Source organism: Carassius auratus, chromosome 14, assembly GCF_003368295.1.
Source record: "Carassius auratus strain Wakin chromosome 14, ASM336829v1, whole genome shotgun sequence".
Lineage (NCBI taxonomy): Eukaryota > Metazoa > Chordata > Actinopteri > Cypriniformes > Cyprinidae > Carassius > Carassius auratus.
Window position 1 is genome coordinate 27,829,533 of NC_039256.1, and position 22,867 is coordinate 27,852,399.

Here is a 22,867-nt window from a genome sequence, read left to right on the forward strand (position 1 = left end):
TTCAAAAACAAGTAAGGATGGGACACAAGAGAAGAATTCACAGGTCAATGGTGTTTTGAACAACCTCGTCACACCACAAAAAAACACTAAAGGAGGTGCAAAGACCAAACCTGTAGAAGCTAAGTCAAATAGAGAGGACTCGCAGGGGAATGAGTTAATGAAGGTTCGTGGGAAGAATCAGAAAGTCAGTCTGTTGGTAAGTATGTCTTGGCAAATAACTGATGATGTGTGGCTTTTGATGATCAAATGAATCCACAACCAATCCTTTTAGATGCTACAAGTGGATTTAGAGAGCACAACATTAGTAAATCTCAAACTATATACATACCGTAGTGCAAAACACAAAGATTGCATTAAATTAATTTAAGTTAGCGTTAGATGATGGTAAAGTAGATGGAGAAAATGAACATGCACACTTAAAGTTAGTTTATCTAAAAATAAGATTTGTTGTTTACTTCCCCGTACTAATCCATAATACTTTTGTTCATCTTCAAAATACAAATGTGAAAAAATAACAAAAGGTATTTTTAAAGAAACATCAGAGATTTCTTTCTCTATTCAAAGTCTATTTAAACTTTAACATCTTGAAAAGTTCATAAATGGTTGGTAAATGCAAGCCATGTGATTTGTGTTGTTTCTTCCAAGTCTTCTTAAGAAACACGGTATCTTAATATACTGAATAGATTAAATGTAATAAATGTATAAACATTGATACACAAAGTACATATAGAGCACATCAAATATGGTAAAAAAAAGCAAGTTGGTTGCAATGAGACAAACCTCACGTTTTGAAATCAAACTTTTGTTTGGAATACAGTAATCTAATTAAAAATGTTATAAAAATATCTAATGTAAAATATAGAGTTATTTGTTTTACAGATGAATTAAGGTCATACAGGTTTACAGGTGGTAATACAATTGAGTAAATGATGATAGAATTTCTTATTTCCTCTTTCCTTGTTTCTTTATATATCCAGTATCACCAACAGAGCCAATCTCCACTGATAAAGATTAATTAAATGTCTCATATTTGGCCACTATTAAAAAATGTAAGTTTTAAGTAAACTTTTCATTGAGTTTTTAATCATTTAGGTCTGTTTTATTTGGGATTTTGCCATCTCAAACAAAGCACAGCTCCAAAACAAAAAAACTAAAAAGCAAGTGTTCATGCAGTGTACTGTAATTGCTGTTTTAATTACTGCTGCAAGAGGGCAGCAAGCTGAGTCTGTGGAAAATGTGTTCCATGTGCGCACATCAAATCATGTTTACAGAGCTAGAGAGAAAAAAAAAAAACTTGGCAGTGACTTGAGAATTCCCATGGGGCTGTATTACAATAGCTGCTCACGTCTCAAGTCTGCATGAGTTTCAGTCTCACTCTTCAGATGTGTTATGGCCAATGCTGCTGTAAGCGTGGGGAGCTCAGGGTTGGGGCGGCATGCATGGGAGCGAATTACTGAAAGGGGACTTCTCTTGCAGCCGGTGTCTGCCAGGCCAGCAGCAGCATGTGAGTGGAGTAGAAGCAGGCTTGGCTCCCAGCCATCCCCAGCCAGTACAGGAAGTGCCTCTGCTGCTCACGTTCCAGCTGCAAACTTACGACCACCGCTTTCAGCCTCTAAGCTCAAACGTAGTACAGCTGGAAAAGATGGCAGCAGTACCTTGGACATGCCTTCACCCAGGAGCAAACTGAGCACATCTGATGGTAAGGGCATTTTGCACTGCAGAGCTCTTTTCTTCATGTTGTTTGGTCTGCTTTCATTTTAACGGTGTTAGTTGGTGTATAGACTAATGGTCAAAGTTTTGAGTGATTCATACTGTTTTTCTTTTTATTCGTCTTGTGTAGTGCCATTCCTGTCAGTCTACATTGTATGAAAACAATGGTGTCATGCTACATTTAAAAGAAAATGAATTGCATGTTGTAACATCAGTTTCTTCATCAGTACAAATTGTTTTAGGGAGGACTTGATTTATTTGTAGATTTTGTACTCCGTACTGATGTTCTAAAGTTACTTTAAGTATTAAAAAAAGAAAAGTATCTTATATGCTCACCAATACTGCATTAATTAAAAAAAATAGTTGCTTTAATAAATATTATTACAATTAAAAATAATATTTTTTTGCTTTAATATATTTTCAAATGTAATTTATTGCTGTGAGGCTAAACTTTCAGCATCATTACTCCAGTCTTCGGTGTCACATGATCCTTCAGAAATCATTCTAATATGATGACTTGATGTTTAAGAAACATTTCTTATCAATGGTAAAAAACAGTTGTGCTGCTTGATATTTTTGTGGAACCCTTTTAATATTTCAGGATCCTTTGAATAGAACATTTAGAAGAATGGCATTTATTTGAAAAACAAATCTTAATTTCACCTAAGTCTTTATAGATTGTTAATACTAAAATAATTCCATGTATAAACAGTTTATTTTGTCACAGATTTATTTTGGGCAGTATGTTTAATCACATTTCTACCATGGGCTAGGCTGCCTAAGGTATCTTAGAAGCCAGATTTGGATAGTTTTTGGAAGATTTAAAACAGATGTAGTTAAGTGTTCGATGTGGGGGAAAAACACAACTTCCTGTAACCATGAACTTGGCACAAAACATTCATTGTGTTTTTGGAGGCTTGCGTTAAATTGCCTTTCCATTGTTTTGTTTTTTTTATATAGTGCATCTAAATAACAGTGGATTATTGTTTGTCACTTCCCACTGCAGTGAAGCTTAAAATGCATTTATCTGTAGGTCCAAGTGCAGTTTCAGGATCCCAGTCCAGATCTGCTCTGTTCGCAGCTCCAGCATCAGCCTCCAAACTGCCTGTGAAGTCCAAATTACAGACCAAGAGCTCCAGCACTCCTCAGACAAATGGACATCCAAAGCAAGGTGAGCCTTCCCAGATTGTCAGCCCGGTGGAGAAAAAAAAAAAAAAAAAATATATATATATATATATATATATATATATATATATATATATATATATATATATATATATATATATATATATATATATATATATATATATATATATATATATTTATAAATAATTATTAAAACGAATTATGGATAGTAGTGACTGACTTAGACAAGATCAAACTAATTTTATCCAGCTTGACCCATATTCCCTGCTAGGTCAGTGTTGCCTTAAATCCAAAAAATGATGATTAAATCCCTTCTAAAGGATTCAATCTACTTTAACTAGATTTTTGAAACATGTCAACTTAGAAATGATTTTAGCTTAAATATAAAGCTGTTTAAATCCAAGTAGATAAAATGAACTGATACATGTTTAATCAGGAGTAGCACACATGAAAATATAGCCTGCTTTTTTCAGTCTAGACAGTGATGCTCTTTTACCTTTTGAACATTGTGCTGCTCTCATTGGTTGATGGACATGTTGTTTGTATGGAGCGAGACACTCAGTCCCAGATGTCTGCGGGGCAGGGTTTGTTCCACCTCAGTTCACTTGGAGGGGTATGAGAAAGCAGTGCACATCCAAATAATGATGATCTACCAATGCAAACAGACCTTATTTTCTCATCATTATGTTTAACTCTCTGTGGAAGGTCATGCCTGTGTATAGAGGCACCTTGACTGAAATCTCAGAGATAGTTTTTACTAATTCAACTCTGAATCTGCAGCCAAGCTCTTGTGCTCCGTGTGATCTGACTCTTTTGACATGTCTTCTTATCGGATCTTATCGCTTTTGTATTATTCCTTTGTTGTTTGCCTTTAATGGGAAGCCTAAGACTCCGCTGTGGAGAAGTAAGTATTTTGTTTTATGGTTGGCTACTGTTCAGATGTACAATTGCAAATATTTCCAAATAACTACAGTAACATGGGTACCTATATTTTATCAGGTAGTAGTGTTACTTTATTGCTGTTTGTGGTCAATTCAAGTCACCTTTATTTCTGTACTGCTTTATACAGTAACGATCATTCCAAAACTGCTTTACATGATTAAAGTAACATAATCAATGATGCAAACTTAAATGAGACTTAAATGATAAAAGTGTCTGTTAAATGCATACATTTTATATATATTTTTGAAGCAGGTGTACCAAGACAGTAGTGTGATTATTCAGCTCTTATCAGTTCAGTGTTGGTTCAGTTCATTTCGAAAACTGTGTAAAGTTTGATTCATTATGAAATGGCTCAGTTAAGTTCCGCTAGAAGTAGTTCTACTGTAGACAACAGTGCCATTATTCAGCTCGAGTTAGTTCAATATTGATTCAGTTCAGTGATCTGGTATAACATTGTTGATGCTGTGAAATGAATCTATAATGGACAAAATCAGTTCACTTTAAAAAGTTGAAGACAATAGCATCATTATTCAGCTTCTTTAAGTCAAGCTTTGTTATCATCTGATATTATAAGTGTAATCAAATTGATAATATTGCTGAATTTTAAGTGCTTTTTAAACCCCAGCTGAGCAAGCCAGTGGTTACAAGGAACCCGAACTCCCCAGATCAGTTAACAGAAATGGAGAAAAAACTTTGGGAGAAAGGCCCTCTTGCTTAAATGAACAAACACTGTCATATTGTAAAAAATTAAATAAAAAGGTTTTTAGTATTATAAGTGGTGTTGTCATAACATATCAAAATCACTATATTAGCTCACAGCAGTGGCAGCCCATCAAAGAATCTACCATATCAGGGAGAGATCGTGTTTATAGGACCAAGGTTATCATCAAAAATAGATGGGATGATAAAATCTGCTTACAGTATGTTTTATTGCTTTACATATAAGCCTCCTAGGAAATTTTCTCACAGGTTCACAAACTAATATGCATTAAGAAACTGTTGAATATTTCTGTTGATTGTATATTAATTTGTTTGTTTATTTTAAATCAGACCATGCTGAGCCCCCTGTGGGAACCTTGAGTAAACCTCCTCCTAACAGAACCACATTGTTAAGGACCAAGCTGCAATATCCACCTACCAGGAGTGTATCGTCAGGTATGAGGAGTCATATTTTCAATATCGTTTTGAGCATTAACCTTTGTGTCTCAGATGAAAAGCTAAAACAGTGAATCCCCTGAATAGGCTAGGGGATGCCTGGGTCAATTCCCCCAAAATTGAAAGAATCATGCAAGACAAGAAAATGTTTAGAAACTAAAGCCTTTTTAGTGCCATTCATATTTTTTACATTGTGAAATTATTGCACCCCAACCTGTTCATTCAGTACAAGTCAAATTGTTTACAAAAATTATTAGACTTTTCTTTTCTTATTCTTTACTTTTCGGTCTTTGGTTATCTATTTGATTTGATTTTGAGTAAATCAAAAACACATCTTCTCCAGGTTCAGAGAAGTCTTCAGGCAGTCCTCTGAAAACCCCTACTACAACCCGATCCGTGAGACCTGCTCCAACAGGTTAGACCCAGTTTATTAAATTTGAAGTGAAGCATACAGTTATCACAGAAAAGTGTCATTTAAAATACCTATACTGAGTGTTTTAAATAAATGTATTTATAAAAAAAAAAAAATAGATTTCCAGTATATGGCACTTGTTTCAAAGAAAGGCCCTCTAATTCTAATAAATCCTGTTGCTACACTGTGTCTTGTCTGTGATCTGTGAGCGGGGTGGCAGTTGGCTTGCACTGTGTGAGCTCTGTGAATCCCTCTCAGCAATGCAGGATATTTAATCACAGCCAAGTCTGTAACACAGCTGACACAGTCCCTGTCTTGTCTCAGCCTGGCACATGTAATGTGTGCTTTCTTACCACCCATAAGTACTGTAATTAAGAATGGCGAATACATTCCTTTCAGGGATTAAGTCTTGGGTGTATGCATGCAGGATGCCTTCAAGCCAGTGAGACTAGACTCCATCACAATTATCTCTGAGAACGTTTCGTTCCAAAGAAAGTTTACTATATATAATTGTATTATCCTACACCTTTGGACAGAATCAATTTGAATTGCTTTTATGTAGTAAATAAATGCAATGGTTAGGTTTGTTTTACTCTTAGTAAGTGCTAAATCCAGATTTGTGCCATGTAATATAAGCCACTATACCATAATTCTGAGTCCATACTGACAATCTTTTTTTTATGTAATGTAATAAACTTAATAATTTGGTATTTTAATTAATGAAATCAATATTTTATTAAATTAGATAAGATAAATAGAACCATTAAAAATAGTAAAGTAGAATCATTTTACTTCAACCTTTAACCCCAGGCTTTTATTCCCCTCTTTTGTTTTTAGATTTTGTGAAATTCCATATTCATGTGAAAGCCTTGTATTTCTCAAGCTTATTTTATGACTCTAGCCTCTAGTTTTTGGACCGCAGCCTGAACTGTGCAGAAATGCATTGTCTGCTGCTGTCAGCAACCCCACATAAACTTAATTATATTTCAAGCATAACATTATGTCGTTCATGGGCTGCATACTTTGTTTACTGCGTTCTTGCTGGCATCACAGGCGTGTGTTAGACATTTTTTGTGATTCTCTGTTTGTGACCACAACGAAATCTGTTCCCTGGCCTTGTCATGGGTCTTATTTGAGAGGTTTAAATGCAATGTACATCTCAGGACTAATTAATATGTATGTTTGGGTTTTTATTATAATTTTTACTATTATTTTTCATTCAAATACAAACTTAAAAATAATAATTCATTCATTTTCTTGATTTGATGACCTGACCAGGGTTCATATCGTTCTGTAAGCTGTTACTTTCTCTCCTGTCATTTTTGACCCTCCCCGATGTGTGAATGAAGGAGAAAGCTGTGAGAGAGTGAACCCACTCACCCACCCACTCCTGCTCTGCTGCTTACTCCTCCCAGCTCCCTCCCTTCCCTCTCTCCTTCCTTCCGTTCACCCAGCATCCTGCACCTCCTTAACACCCAGCGAAGAGCGAGAGATGCTGAGCGTCAGTGGATGAGAGCTCAGACTGGTGGATAAATGCCTTCTGCTCTGCCTCGTTTATCTCTGGGTCTCCTGCCTCTCTTTAATTCAGACTGCATCAGTTCATTTGTTTTTGCCAAAGTGTGACGGGGAGACATGGAGGTTTTCTCCTTCCTTCCTTCATCACAATCTTTGCCATTTCTTTGGCAGATGTATTTATTTTTATATTTTTTGCTTTAGCCTCACGTGCTCACCAAGGCTGTTGTTCTTTTTGTTTTGCTTATGAAGAGTTGTCCTCTTTCTGTCTTCTCGGCAAGATGTTTTTCTCTTCCAAATTTTCACTGTCCAACATCCATGTGAGGCTGACAGCGAAGGGATTGCTCAGAAACCTCCAGCTGCTGTCAGGATGCAAGAGCACTGTGGTGTTTCAGGCAGGTCTGTTCCTCAGAAAACGCTGTTGTTGTGGCTTTTCCTTCAATCTGCACAGACGTTTCAGAGTGTTTCTGTACAGCTCTCAAGGTGCTGTCTTCACTCACTGGCAGTGGTGTTGATTCTATCTTTAGACTCTGCTTTTCTCTCTCTGCCAAAGAGTATTTGATATTTTACATGGCCAGTAGGCATCTTCTTGCTAGCCGCAAATAGAGCCTGGGATCTTTTTTGCAAATAACATGTATATTTGTGCCACAATTTGGGTTATGGTCATCACATACCAAGTCAGTAGATACAGTAAGTTCATATTCTTACCTTATTCCTCTTTTCAAGCGAGTTGGTTCACAGGTTTAGAAACCTAATTTTCCTGTTTTCAGATGCTCCGGTTATTTTGGCCTGCGGACTCGGGTTGAATGTAATATCTCGTAAATATTTTTTATTTATCATTGAGATGAGGTAGACATGTTTGTGGCAGTAACTCTTCTTTTTATAGTGACTGGCCAAATAAGGAATCTAGTGAATAAGGAAACAACTATTTATTCCATGTTCGTAACATCACAGAGGACTATATTTGATCTCAGTAAGTATTTGGCTAAGGTTTCACCTGTTTAAATCTCCCTCTAAAAATAAATGCATATCAACTCCAATTATAACATTAATGATAACCTTATTGATTGTTCAGTCTATTTCTGCATGCACCCTCAATAGTACCTCTGACCTTTACGATGATTTGGAATCTTTATGTGGTTACATTCTCTGTCAGTATACATCGGCTAACCTGAAATTGGTGTAACCAAAGGCACTAATTGGGTTTTGCAGGATGGATAGGTTTGATTTATTTACTTGATAGATTTTTTTTCTGCATTAAATATCCTTTTTTTTGTATCTGCATAACTGATATTATTTCGAGTTACTATAAGTGCTTGCACTTTAATGTACCTTCAGTCTGCTCTTAAGTGAGTTTTCCAGCAGAGGGAGCCACACGGATGTTTGCCTAGCAGTGACACCTTATGGTTTGAATTATACTGCATTTTTAATGTGTTGGCTAACATGATTTCTAATGTGCCACACCAAGACGACGACCTACATTTTTGCCTTTTAGAAATGCACTGCTAGTTTTTAAGAGAATGTCATATGAAAAATAAATTAAATTTAGGGCCTCTAGAATCATGTTTGCAAGGCCAAAGCATTCAGAGTTTATTCAGAGTTCATTATTAATGGTGTATTTCTGTTTTGTTTTTAATTGATTTTTTTGTTTGAGGTCTCTGTTTAATGTCTGCCACATAAAATGTTTCTAAAAAGCCAGCCCGGATTACATTTCATTAGCTTATTAAATATCATGCCAGGAGAGACTGGTCTGCACAAACAGAGGTCAAGGACCGTAGAAGTGTTTATAATATCGCCTCTTTCATTAGTCAGCATACGCAAGTTTTTAAAAAGGACTAATATTTCCAGTTCCTTCAATCCAAGCTAAACCACTTTATTTATTTTATGGGTGGGTACAGTGAACTAACAGACTTAAGAGCCGTTTGCAACTTTGTCTTGAAGGAGTAACAGGATGCTGGAAAGGAAGAACATTCATATATACTGTATGCAGTCTGAATGTATTGTCAAAGTATTTTTATTTTATTTTTATTTTTTAATTACAGTATTCTGGACAATGTCTGTTGGAAATAGTTTATTGACATTTGGATCAAGTTCCAAAATGGTCAATGTTTTCATTCTTATTGCTTGGATGTTTCTCAAAAGACCAATGTGGAGTGTTAAACAATGCACGTTTTGTGACCTTCGAAAACTGTCTCTAAAAGGACTATTGTGAATCCCAGCTTGGATTAATTTAGCTAGTTGTACAATTAAAAATATGCTTATAGACATTCATTTTCATAGCATTAAATGTTGTGCAAAATGTTTTTATACGGTGTGGACAAACACGCACTGCTGAAACTGTGTGCATAAATGGTATTTAACCTTCAAGTATTCTGTGTGTGTGGGTTTTTTTTTTCCTGCATTCTTACGGCATGATATAAAATGCTGAAAATCATGAATCATTGCTAACCATTTTTTTTTCCTACTGAAAGTGTTTCTACCTCCTTTTTTGCCTTCTAGAAACCAGAATTTAAATAGATTAGACAGAAGTTTTGACACATTTTGTATTTTCTTTATTTTTCAGTTTTATTTATATTATTATTTATTTATTTATTTCATTCTTTAATTTTCTTTGGCATCTTAATGCCTTTGCAGATGTAAATGTGGTGCTGTAAATCAGTTGCTGTTGGATTGATATCAAAGGAGAAAGGCTTCATGGGGTTCGTTGTCCCACCCCTGCCTTATTAAAGTTGGTATTTCAGAAATGTCAAAGGCTACTCACACCGAACTGTTATGTTATAACTCTGCTAGGACAAACTGGATTAACAACATAAAGACTTTAGGTGTTGGCATTGGGAAAAAATGTTTCTATAAAAGCTGTTTACACCTCACAGGGGTTTTATGGCTTTATATAGTGCCATTTTACCGGTAGCGCCGGTGGCTTACTTCAGGTACCCTTCCTCTAGTAGTAAGGCAGCTTTGTAAGAGGGATTTGAGCCCTGATTATGTCCTGGTGTTATATTTATGAGATGATGTAAATGATAGCCACTGTGGCGTAGCCCTGCTAAAATAAGAGGTCTCTGATGGCGAGATGTTATTTAGTGATGGGGTGAGCTGTTAACTCATTCAGGGTTGCATTTGGTGAAGGGTTGAATCTGTTTTTGGATCATCCGCTCTGACGTAGTCGGGTCTAAGGTCTATGAACTGGAGGAGCACGGTGCAGAAAAATAATGCTGAATGTTGTCACAGCACTGAATTCATGTTCTCTCACAGTTGACAAGAACAAGTCAAGGACGATTTCCCGAAACCAGCAGCCCCCGACAAATGCGCAACCGGATCTGGTACCACCAGAGAGCAAGTCTAGAAATGTGGAGTACTACAAAACTGTGTGTGAGAAGAAGAACCAGACCATTCAACAGCTGGAAAACACGCTCCGATCCAACAACCGCAGATTCGAGGCAGTGGCTGTGGTCATAAAGCATCTATGTGCTGGGGTGAGTATTATGAGATTATACTTCTTAAATTCATGAGGAATCGTTCTGCTATACACCAGAGGTGAATAATACATGAAGATATGATGTCTTTGATCAGTTAGGATTAGATTTCTTTGGTTAGATATCTCTAGATATTAAGGTGGGTTCTGACCACCCAGCACTGATTATATTGGTTTGTAGACTTGTTGGGTGTGTTTGCAGTCAGGTAATGTTGTGTTACTCCCTTCTGCTCTCTGTTTGTTCTAGTGGTGTTCTTTAACACCTAACTTCTTTATTACTACTTTATCACCTTACTTATTTAACCTTCCCAATGACCTGTCTTGTATAGCTTTTCCCAAATTCATTCCATATGCAGTATTTTTTAAATAACCCTCCAAAGCTTTGTCTATGCAATTTTCAAATTTTATTAACATTTTAATAGTAATTTTAATTTATTAATTACTGGTGCTTCCTCAATATGTAAATGTATACCAAATAATTGATCAATTTCTGTCAATTATTCCTCACAGTCTAAACTTTGGAATTTTACTTATTTTTTTTACTTTTTTTTTAAAGTCATCTCATGTGCACCAAGGCACCAAAAATTATTTCTCAATAATATTTCAGATTATAATCTCTCATAAAATATATTTTTCTTTTGTAATTGACTCTCCACCCTTGATGCATCTATTAAAACTCAGGTTACATGTAATCTCTCCAGCTATTCCTGACTCTGGACCAATTAGAGCATGCTAATTTTGGAATTGTCCTTGTTAAAATGGGAATATGAAGGCAGTTTGGCTGTACATGTTTAAGTTAATGGTGTGAAAAGGACAACTGCCGCTGTGCAAAAGCAGTATGTTTGAGCTGAAGCTGACGGGTTATAGTCTGGAGTGCATGTTGGCTGCTCCTGCAGAAACTGGACCAAGACCAACTTTAAACTAAAAGGCATTACTGTAATTAAGCTGTGGCACTTAAAGAATCAGTCCATTTAAAAAAAAAAAGTGTATTTATGAACACAAAGGTCAAAAGGTTTCTCTTAGCACTGTAGATTGTGGACTAGACATTTTATTTAATTATACCTTTTAAAGTCCAAGGTTCACAGTTTTTCTTTGAGTGGTCCCTGCCATACAGACCACCACACAATAATTTATACAAGGAGAGTACAACATCAGCTCTTCTCTTAAGCCATGATTCTTTCCTGTCGGTCTGTGTGTTTTAAATGTGCGAGGCACAATTTCAATGTGTGCTGCTTTCGAAAATTGTCTGTCACCAGATGTATGAATCTGAAAACTAGGTGCTACAACATAAGATATAGTATATAGTGTATATAGAGCATGAAAGTAAATGTAGTGTTTTAGCACTGTATAGGAATCTGTTAAGGGTTCATTAGGAGGTTGGGCTTCAGCTTGTCTGTGTGAGAGCGTACCAGCTGCTGCCTTCATATGGTCAGAAGCACCAGAGAGCTGCTGGGGGCTGCTTCATATCCTTTGTTTGCAATGAGCTGTCAGCACACTGTGTGCATTGCCATAATTTCACTCCGAGAGGCCACACATGCTTTCCCTGAAGCAGTAACATTAATTACCATAGTTGATAATGATTGATAAATGTGTTTTCAATATTTTCCCACTAAAGTTCTTGGTATGACCACATAATTCAAAATATTTAGCTTAATTTATTTTTTTATGATATTTAATGCTTTTGATACATTATTAGTTAATATTGTATTTAGTATTGATTTGCCTCACCAAACTGTACAATATTATTCATATGTTATAACTGCATATTTTTACATTTATTTATTTGTTTGTTTATGATGCAAACAAGTCTGCTGCATACAGAAATGGTTGTTGTTATACAAATGTTTTTTATTGTGTATAGAAAACCGTTAATAAAAAGGATACCATTTCTTCATGCCGTAGAAAACAGCATTCCTTTTTTAAAACAATCATCATCATGACCAATAACAATAATTAACAATGGTAGTAGAAATAATGGTAAAATAGGTCCTTATGTTTTCCGTCATTTTATATTCCATACAAAAATAATAGTATTTAATGATGATAATAAATTAAACAATTGTTACTATTATACATTTTATAATAATTAATTGTTTTCTAAAATATATAAAAATATAATAGACTTATTATTATTATAAAAGTCTATTTTTTTTACTGCATACAGAAATCATAAAAATAAAATAGCAAATTATTATTATTATTATTATTATTATTATTATTATTATTATTATTATTATTATTATTATTAAAATGTTTTGTATGCAGTAGAAAACAATGGATTATAATAACTTTCATAATAGTAACTATTTTATGGTTTAATTTATCATAAATGGAAAATAATGGATAACAACATTTAGGACCTATTTTATCCTTTTTATTAACATTGTTATTATTGTTTTATGAGGATGATGTATTTGAATAGTTGTTGTAGTAGTAATAATAATTTATTAATTTATTCTGCAGCACTTATTTGGTGTACAGTAAGCAAAAACTTGATATGGTCTTCCAGATTTGAATCTGACAGCCTTGATTAATTATAGACAAATTAAAAGTGACATTAAATTGTATCCTGCATTGCTTTCATGTAGCAAATTCTGAGGAGGAAGGCATGAAAGACAGCAGTCCTCCTCTGTCCTCTCATGTCCTGTGGAAAGGTCACTGCACACTTCTGTAACACGTACCATTTCATTAAGTGCCACTCAATCATCCAACTGTCAGACATTGCATTTTGCTCTACTTGCTGTGGTTGTCCTAAAGTGCAGCATTTATGTAGCAGCCAACCAGGCACAATACAGCCGCCTCCCTCCATTGCCCTTCTCTTAGATATATTATGGTATCTTTTCACCACTGAGAAGGCGAGCGGTTGGAGGAGGTGAGAGCCAATGAGCTTTTTCCACTAGTCCCTCCGATGTTGAGTGAGACGGCAGAGAGAGGAGGTAGAGGTGGCAGAGGTTCATGCATCTGGGCTGCTGGCGTCCTGCATTCTGGACTGAAGTCACAGAGACGGGATCATGGGCTGCTCGGGCAGCAAAGTGTGCCTTAACGCTCCCTGCGCTGGACACCGGGTAAAGACATTATCCTCTCCGCAGGGTGCAGGGCAGGATAGATTAGCATTTGAAATGGGATAGCTGTGAATGTGTATATACAAAGCATGTCCGTTGTCTAGGATTAGTTTGTGGTATTCTTTAATCTGATTTTGTTTCACTGTTTGATTTATTCTAATGAATATGCAATGATGAGTTCATAGCTGTAGTGTAAATGTCCCTCTGCAAGTGTTTGCACTGCTCCTGGGGGGAAGGGGCCGGTCAGGACGGCAGCACGCGGTTTTTGAAGCGTCTTTGTGTTGGTTAAGGAGGCTGACAGCCCTGCAGCTGTGCCGCTGGCTGTCCTCCACTTTAAAAAAGAGACAGTGGTGTGAGAGAGAGAGACTGCTGGTTTCATTGCTCTAAATTCATTTGTTGTCGTTCATATGCTTGGTTTTTAATTGAATCTTTAAAGAGCTGTCATAATGGTGTGTAAGCCACAAAGCTGAGCTATGGGGTGATTGAATACCCATGCAGATGTTACGACTGTTGCACAACAATGTGTTTTCTTTTAATGCAACAACAAGTTACAAGGAAGCCTGTTTTTCTTTAATGCTTCTGTGTTGCTTTGCTAATGCAGTTATTTGTCATGACAATCAAGCACGTTCAAAACTGAACCATAACTCCGATCCGTCCAGTCCTGTGGTTGACAGTCACCCTTCGAAGGGAAAACCTAATGCATAATTCATGTCTGTCAAAGGAATTTCAGAGCGGTTCATCATGACATTAGATTTCACTTGGCACTGCCCTGCTCTATTGTGACATTCTTTTGGCATATTGAATAATTTGAGTAATATGAAGCATGTGTTGCATTTAGAAATGATAAACTGATTTTTCTACTGTTTTCCTGCAGCATGAGGAGACGATGAAGCAGCGCAGGGAGCTGTCTCAGGAGCTGGTCACCTTGCGTGAGGAGCTGGGTAAGTGTGTGTGTGTGTGTGTGTGTGAGTCATTGTAGAATTCTTGGCTTTCACTGTCTGCGGAAAGAATGGAAAGACCTGCCAAAATGAAGCCGTTTGTAATTAATGTAATATTTGGATTGCTGGTCACAGGGTAATCATTGGGATGAACAATAGGTGTGCCGTTTCTTGCCATAACATGCAAACTACAGTGACCTCTTTGATTTTTACATCTCTCTGCATTTTGCAATAAAAGTATCAAAACAGTAATGGTAATACACTTTAGAAAACACAAATATGGGTAAATGTGTTATTTTAGCACTGCACAATCCAAGCTTCTTGTCATAGAGTAGTGCATCTTGGGATGCTGTTTAGATCTTATCAGAGTTCCTGTGAACACTACCATTCAAAAGTTTTTTTTATTTTATTTTAATAATTATTATTATTTCACTCAAAGTATGCATTACATTTTTTCAAACGTTACAGTGACTACAATTTAGAATATCACAAAATATTTCTGTATCAAATTAATGCTGTTATAACTTTCTATTTATCAAAGAATCCTGAAATTGTAAAAAAATTTATCACGACTTCCACAAAAAAAATTAAGCAACACAACTGGTTTTAGCATTGATTTAAGAACGGTTTCTTGAGCAGCAAATCAGCATATTAGAATGATTTCTGAAAAATCATGTGACACTGAGGACTGGCGTAATGAAGATGAAAATTCAGCTTTGACAGCACAGGAATAAATAGCTTTTTAAAAGGTATTCATATTTCACAGTATTGCTGCTTTTAATGTATTTTTTACATTTAAATAAATGTAGCCATAGTGAGCATTAGAGACATTCAAAATCTTAAAATAAAACGTATCAACCCCAAACTTTTCAGTGGTGCTGTATACTAGGGGCTTGTTAAGTTCAGTATTCTGTAATATTTACCCATTAAGTTATGTTAAAAAATGCTTGGGCACAATTTATATATATATAAAAAAAATGCATTTAAGCATGCCTACTTAGAACATAATTAATATAATGTATCCAATGTACACTGGTACAATGTTTGAATTTGCCTACAACTGAGTGTGCCTCCTAGTGCATGAATTACCATTTGTTTGTAGATGGAGGATGGTCTGTTTGTTTTATTGGTCCTGTTGGAAGAGCTCTCCCCTCCCATAGTTCTCATTTAGGAGACACACCTCCAAAAAAGCACATACTCAAAGCAGAAAGGGTGAGCCGTCCTGGAATGTGAAGGTCATGCTCGTGTCTGTCGACAAGGTCAGAGAAGTCTGACGTTCCTCACAGTCTAATGGGCAAAGTAACATGGAGAAATGAATATAGTACCAGCCAGTGTTTCCCATGAGACGTCTGATCCATTGATTTCACAGCTCATATTTCCACCTGAAAACTGAGCATACAAGGGAGAGATATGAAGATTGTTCTTTCTTTATTGATGTACGGAATCGTCTGAGCAGGGTTTATGTATTTTTCATAATCAGAAAAGTTATTTTTATTCTTTGACTTTGCAAATGTAGAGGTCTGGCAAATGATCACTCTTTACTATTATAATCACTGCTTAAGCGTATTAGCACATTCCAGGCCTCCTGACCTCTGTAAGAATTCTACAGACTACCTCCTGAAGTCATATATAGCTGCAGGAAAACATCAGCAATATTACCCACAGATAGCTTTATTTTCAGCTTTCACCCAAGCATAAAGCGAGTGATGTCACTGTGAATGCTGCAGCATGCCATGTTTTTTGGCACACACCCAGAATTCCCTTTTAAAACAAGAGTGTCTTTTAACACAGGACAACTGCTCTCTTCCAGTGAAGCGAAACCTGCTAGAACTGTGTCCAATTAATTTAGTTTGCTATTTGGCATGTGGCTTTATTAACTTCTCTATGAAGAATGTTAACTTAATGTGCCGTTTGTGTCATTTTGTGAATAGTTTTAATGTAAAAACATCTGTTTTCAGACTAAACGTCTAAACGAGGTCACATGATTTATTTGAGGCACATTCAAACTGGCTTTTTAAATGTATGGTTTAATTTTCCATTTTGGTCAGAAAGTGGATATAAACACGTGTATTTACATAAACAGTACATTTGTCAAGCTTTCTGCTGCCAAGAGCTTTCTGTAATAACCTAAATATACTATTTGGGTGCATATGCGCATTCATTTTTGCTGACTGTCGAGTCATGACCTGTGTGCCCCTTTTCATTTTTTTCTTTTGTGGAAAAGAAAAAGGATCCTCCTCCTCCTCCTTAACTGTCTGTTTTTCCTCTTGTTTGCATTATTTAGATTATTTATAGGCCTTCAGCTGTGCTCTGCATCGTAAATATAACCTGTAATAGAATTACACAGCAGATTCATGAAATACATCAAGCCATTAGCGAGCTCTGGGTCTGGCTCATCTTCTCTGAGTGGATCTGATCATGGTTTAGCTCTGTTAACTGTCTCTTATACAGCAGGGTCAATAGATACTGTTCTCATTTAACCCCTAACAACAGCTTTATAATGATTCTGATTGAAACTCATTTTAAGACTCTCTTAAAAGGGGAAAATCAGTGGTTTTCATCTCCGAATACAGATGATTAGATTGCAGTGCCAGTAAGGGAGATGACCCAAGTTCCCCCTGGAGAACAACAGTCGTTCTTGTGTTGTGACTCATTCAAGTAATTTATTTTGCTGACATGCTTTTGACCTGTGATAATAGACGAGGTTCAGAAATACCTACTGATGCGCCAGTAAACGGATAAAATGAGCTGAACAATCTGGTGTGATTAAGCTGTTATTCTACAGAAGTTAGGCATAAGTTCCCAAGCACTCACTGAGTGTTTTCACACAAATATGAGCATCACATCAGCCTCATGAAGTCAGTGGACTGGTCCGCTCTGTTTGAAACAGCTGCCTTGATTTCTGCTGTTATTACATTAGTGACCTGAACCAGGGACAAATACGTTTCATAAAGAGACTTACTGGCCTTTGCATGCTCATTGCATCACATGACACTGTTGGTTATGCCACATCTCTTGGATTTGGCAGTTTTTCAAATATCAATAAACACTGACATCTTTAATTTTCATTCAATAATAAAACCTAAAGTAGTTTGGCGTAATCTTTTATTTTCATTCCATTATTAAAATTGTTGTTGTTTAATTGTGATGCGAGTACTGTTGTAACACCCTGACATTTCTGTTTTCATGCCTCCCTAAAACATCACTGTGCCTCTTTTAAATCACTATATGTATGAGTATACGTTTGCGTTGAATTCATTTAATAAATGAATAATAGCTTCTTATTCTATGTAACAGACTACAAAGAGCGGAGCAGCTGCAGGATTCGGCTTGCTACTTTGTGTGAAAATCGCAGCAGTTCTGTGCAGGGAAGTGAAGTGCCATCTGTTTCTTTCTATAAGAGCAAAGGTGGCTAATGCTCACAGGGACCGTATCTGTGACACGGTTCTGATTGAGAGAGAATAGTGGCTGGTTAGGAAACTTCTGTTCATTAGGGTTCTTAGGATTAGTGTTCCTTTTGCTGAACCTACTCTTGTTGTAATTTGACATGTTCCTTGTAACAGTTGACACATTATTTACAGAACTGCTGGAGATACCGTAACTGTAAAGACAACTGGGACTCATGCAGAATACTTGAGTAATGAATCATAGCATCGAGTGTCAGCAGGGCCTGATGTCAAAGCAGCAAATGGACGTGTTGGCCTTTCAGCATTTGCTCTGGTTATCCCACTGCTGTCTCATATAGCATATCTATATTTTCATATCATAAACTGGTGCATTAGATATCAGATGTCCTTTTTTTATTTTTTATTTTCAGAAGTGTTGCTGTCATCATGCCAGAAAAAGGGCAATCATCTTAAATTGTGCTTTAAGGGATTGATTTTTGTAAACTGAATTAATCCCTTAATTGATCTTCTAACTTCTCTGATCGGATCTTTTCCTCAGTGAGCTCGGCTCACTCCTGTGAGCGTCTGGAGCAGGAGAAGGAGGAACTGCGTGCAGTTTTTGATGGAGTTCTACAGAAGGTCCAGGAGCAGCACCGCTCAGACCTCACTGACCTCGAGGAGAGACTCAAGACCTTTTACTCCACCGAGTGGGAGAAGGTCCATCAGACCTACCAGGAGGAGGCTGACAAGTGCAAAGCTCAGATGGAGCAGCAGGTGTGGAAGACAGTGGGCCTTTTTTTGTGTCCCTACACACTTTTTGTTGGACATACTTTATTTCTGATGCCTTAAACTGTCATATTAAAACTATGTAGAGTGGTTTCATAACTTCTGTTTTTCTTGTACCTTGGCAAATGAGCCTTGACCTTTTAGTTGTTTGGACATGTGGTATCTTACTTCCCCATCATTTATACACAAAACAAACCAATAAGACTTTCTTTTTAATTACTTTATTTGTACTTGTCTAGCTAAAAGAGTTGCGAGAAAAACATGAGGCTTTGAAGAAGGAACTGGAAGTCAGCCATATGGAGGAGGTGGATGGCCTTAAACTACAGTTTGAAGAGACTTTCAAAGGTAAATGATATTGGGCTTTGTTTTTGTCTAATATTGTCTTTATCGGTCTCTAAAACGTGTGTTTGTGTGTGTACTACTGAACCATATTTTGGAGAAAAATTTGTATCCAGAAGCTAAACATGACAATCTCCCTAAATCTTCTTTTGGGAACATACTCATTTATGAAAACAAAAAGTAAAGTAAATAAAAAAAATAAAAAAAAAAATGTGACATGACATTGTGGGGATAAAGTTTAAGTCCGTATAAGGAAAATGATTTGTAAATAATAAAATGTCTGTTAGGTTTAGGAGTAGTAATAATGGATAAAATATAGCATTTGTACAGTAGATAAAATGTCTATGGAGACTCCTCAAACGCAAAAATTCAACAAAAGTGTGTGTAACTGTTGCACTTGTTACTGTAGTTTAAAGACATCAATATTACCTATTAATATATCATGCTCTTTCTTGACTCTCTCAGAACTCAGACAGTCCCATGAAAAGGAAATGCAGACTTTCAATGCAACACTGAAGGAATCAGAGGACACATTATCTGTAAGGCAGTGACCAAGAGCTAAAATTCTCCACGCAGCATCAGTATTTCCTGCTCTCTTTTTCTTTCTTGTATTTTGCCCTGTCAAGTGTAACAGACATTTTCATATCAGTGCATTTTTCCTCAAACAGAATCGAATTCAGGAGCTCATGACGGAGAATAACAACCTCAAAGAAAAACTAGATGCTGAAGTGAAGAGAAGGAAGGATCTGGCTGAGAAAACACAGGTACGTTATCACTCCTGTATAGCTCCCAAACATCTGTGTTATCAAACAGTGCTATTGATAGTAATAAATCTCTGCTTTAAGTAGACTGTGTATTTTCCATGAGTGACCGGTTAATATTAGACTGGTCATTCCAATCAGAGTTAAAGAGATTCCAGAACACTCAACATTCTGAAAATGCATGCGAGGGCATCTAGATAACTACCCTGCATAATACTGTAACTTGTAATACTGAAAGTTCATATATCAGGGTTTCTTCAACTATGGACACTTTTGACCATTAAGCTGTTGGGGGAAAAGTAGTGTCTTACATTTATGCATTTAGCAAATGCTTTTATATAAACACTCTTAAAACACTATTCACATTCTCACATGGGTGTAGTTTGTTCACCAACAACATATGTATATACTCTTACACCACAGGGGAAGGTTTTATTAGAGACAGTAACATCATTTGGGGTGAAATTAGAATTACACCGAATGTGGAATCCTGAATTTGACACTTATTTTCACATTTTACTGGATCTTAATGATCCAGTTTAGGAAAGCCAGTATATATTCTTGATCTCTCTTGCTTATTTTCTTATGTTTAAGGACTCGCATACTCTTTATCTGGAGCAGGAGCTTGAAAGCCTTAAAGTAGTGTTGGACCTCAAGAACAAACAGATCCATGAACAGGCCAAGAAACTCATGCAGATAGACAAACTGGTGAGCTCAATTATCAGTTGTGCATAAAGTGTTTAGATTCTCATCACAGTAAAGAGATTAACATAAATCTGACGCCCCAATATATGTGCTGGAGAAACTCTCTAAGATTTGATTTATTGTTAGATGGAGAGGAATGTGAAGCTGGATGAATGTCTTAAGAAACTGCAACAGGAAAACGAGGACCTTAAAGCCAGAATGGACAGACATGCTGCTTTGTCAAGGTAGCCTACCACAAGCTTCACTCAATCCACTTGTCTAGCTTCTAACATTTGGGTGCTTTCCCAGTGGGCTTCATTCAGTTAGACCTATAGCAAACCAAAGTCTTTGAAGTTTTATTTTATTTGCATGTGGTATAGCACATTCTACAAAATTGCTTCTGGCTTGACACTTTAATTGCTTTGATTACTTTGTGCTCTTTTTGTGGTAAGAATGGTGTGTTTTGATTGCAAAGCTTTGTGCCGAGAGACCCTCTGCTCTTTCACCTTGTGCAGTAATAGTGACTACTCTAATCAGGTTTACCAGAGCTGCCTTGTTCCATTGCAGACAACTGTCCACAGAGCAGGCGGTTTTGCAGGAAACCCTCCAGAAGGAGTCCAAAGTGAACAAACGCCTATCTATGGAGAATGAAGAGCTGCTCTGGAAGCTCCACAACGGTGATCTGAGCAGCCCCCGTAAGGTCTCCCCTTCCCCGTCCCTGAATCTCCAGTCACCGCGGAACTCTGCAGTGTTCTCCAGCCCTCCTGTCTCGCCCAGATAACAACGGCCTTCAGCTTCCAGGAAGCACTTTCATACAGGACAGAGCACTTCCTGCATGCTGAAGCTGGTCTGGACCATGTCAATGGCTCTCAATATGGAATGGACTTTGTTGACTCTTGTACAGATTAAAAATAAAAAAACTGAAGACTATATTGCACAGAAGCACTTACCAATGAGGTCACCCTCGTACCTTGCCTTTCACATCAGACTAGGGAGGAAAAAAGAAATATCTCAGGGCTTGTAGAAGGTTTCTCTCAAATGTATGGGTTTTTTTCCCTCCTGAATGGCTTTGTTCCCTGAAGGTCCTACCTTTTTAGTTTTTTGGGGTTTATTTTTTAGAGGACTGACATTAGAATCCACGACTGGGGCCTTTATCAACTTTTCCACCAGACGCCTTTGAGTGTACCTGTATATACGCAGATTTATCTTCGCTCTGGGACGAATGCCCAAATGCAAGCTGGCCAATGGACATTTCCCAGATGCTGCTGCTCGTGTAGCGTTTGGTTTCCCTTTATTTTATGCAGGACTTCAGATCCCAGATGAACTTTTCTAAAGAGGCACTTCATAGATCAACTCATGCCATAAACCGACTGTTACTATTTACTCGAATGGAAACATTCACTGATCACAACCAGGTGTTCTCAAAACCTTATGCAACATTTTTTTTCTTGTTTATATCATGCCTTTATTTGTGATTTTGTAAATGGTATTTGTTTTAAATCACACATTAAGAACTGCAAAAAGGTGAGCTTTAGCCAGATCATGATGCATGTTTCATCACAAATATGCTCTCCATATCACTCTCATATGCATAGGAGAGATGCAATACAGTGATTGATGCAGAATGAATTGATTAGAAGTCTTGAATGTTTTGATTAATACCTGTTTAAGTGTTGAATTAGCCCCTTTTCCTAATTTCTTGCCAATCAGAGATGCAATGGTATAGTATGCTTGATATGTTAATGGAAAGTCATTGGGCAGCCCTGTGACTGAAGGCATACACTATTGGGAATCTGACTTTTCTTTCTTGAATACGGGTTTTGTATATTATTCTGTATGATTGAGCCCTACGGCGGATTCGAGTGTTCGTTGTCCTCGTTTCTATATTTATTTCAGATCATGAGACCAATGTAATGACCGAGCATGTTTTGTGGCCTCTGGAGCTCCCCCTCTGTCTGAAACCCCTCCACTGCAGCTTTACATTCAAGCTATTTACAAAGAAGTTTAAAAGCATAAGTAGTAGGTTTTTTTTTTTCAGTGTTGGTATGTATTGCTAGGCTGTTTGTGTGGATGTTGGTGTGAAACTGAAACTCATTGAAATATGCAATTAATAAAGAATTCAAATAATCTGTTTGTAATTGTCACCCCATGTTTATATCTTTTTAATTGAAATGCTAGTCCACCTAAAAATAAAATTAGCCATTAACAATTTTGTCTCACTGTCATGTTATTCCAAACCTGTATGGGATTCTGTAGAACGCAAAGAATGTTGGTAACGGTTTCAGTTCCTATCAACCTCGATTGTGTTTTTTACCCATATAATGCAACCAAAACTGTCTGGTTACCGATATTCTTCAAACTATTTTGTTTCACAAAACAAAAAGACATACCAGTTTGGAACAACATGAGGGTGAGTAAATGAAGACCGAATTCTAATTTTTGATAACACTGTCAACACTGTCTTTAAGTAGCCAAGCAGTGAATGTGTGCAGGAACCTGTTGTATCTGTTGGTTTTCTTATTTCTTTTCATCATGTTCAGGCTGAAAGTCTATTACAGCTTG

General features: G+C 36.8%; 1 protein-coding gene across 3 annotated transcripts; it reads left to right on the plus strand.

Annotated features, from left to right (window-relative positions):
• The first annotated feature begins 6,857 nt into the window (after positions 1-6,857).
• Positions 6,858-22,449, plus strand: LOC113114205 (microtubule-associated tumor suppressor 1 homolog A-like). 3 transcript variants are annotated; one of them, XM_026281023.1, is made up of 10 exons: positions 6,858-7,276; positions 10,130-10,350; positions 14,286-14,352; positions 18,295-18,509; positions 18,761-18,866; positions 19,326-19,399; positions 19,529-19,624; positions 20,216-20,329; positions 20,453-20,550; positions 20,873-22,449. In XM_026281023.1, exons 1-10 carry the CDS (start codon positions 7,159-7,161, stop codon positions 21,084-21,086), a joined length of 1,323 nt encoding a protein of 440 aa, XP_026136808.1. In that variant the 5' UTR covers positions 6,858-7,158; the 3' UTR covers positions 21,087-22,449. The 3 variants fall into 3 exon arrangements, with proteins under 3 accessions (XP_026136808.1, XP_026136809.1, XP_026136810.1); XM_026281024.1 differs by lacking the exon at positions 6,858-7,276 and adding an exon at positions 7,329-7,567; XM_026281025.1 differs by lacking the exons at positions 6,858-7,276; positions 10,130-10,350 and adding an exon at positions 13,090-13,414.
• The last annotated feature ends 418 nt before the right edge of the window (positions 22,450-22,867 follow it).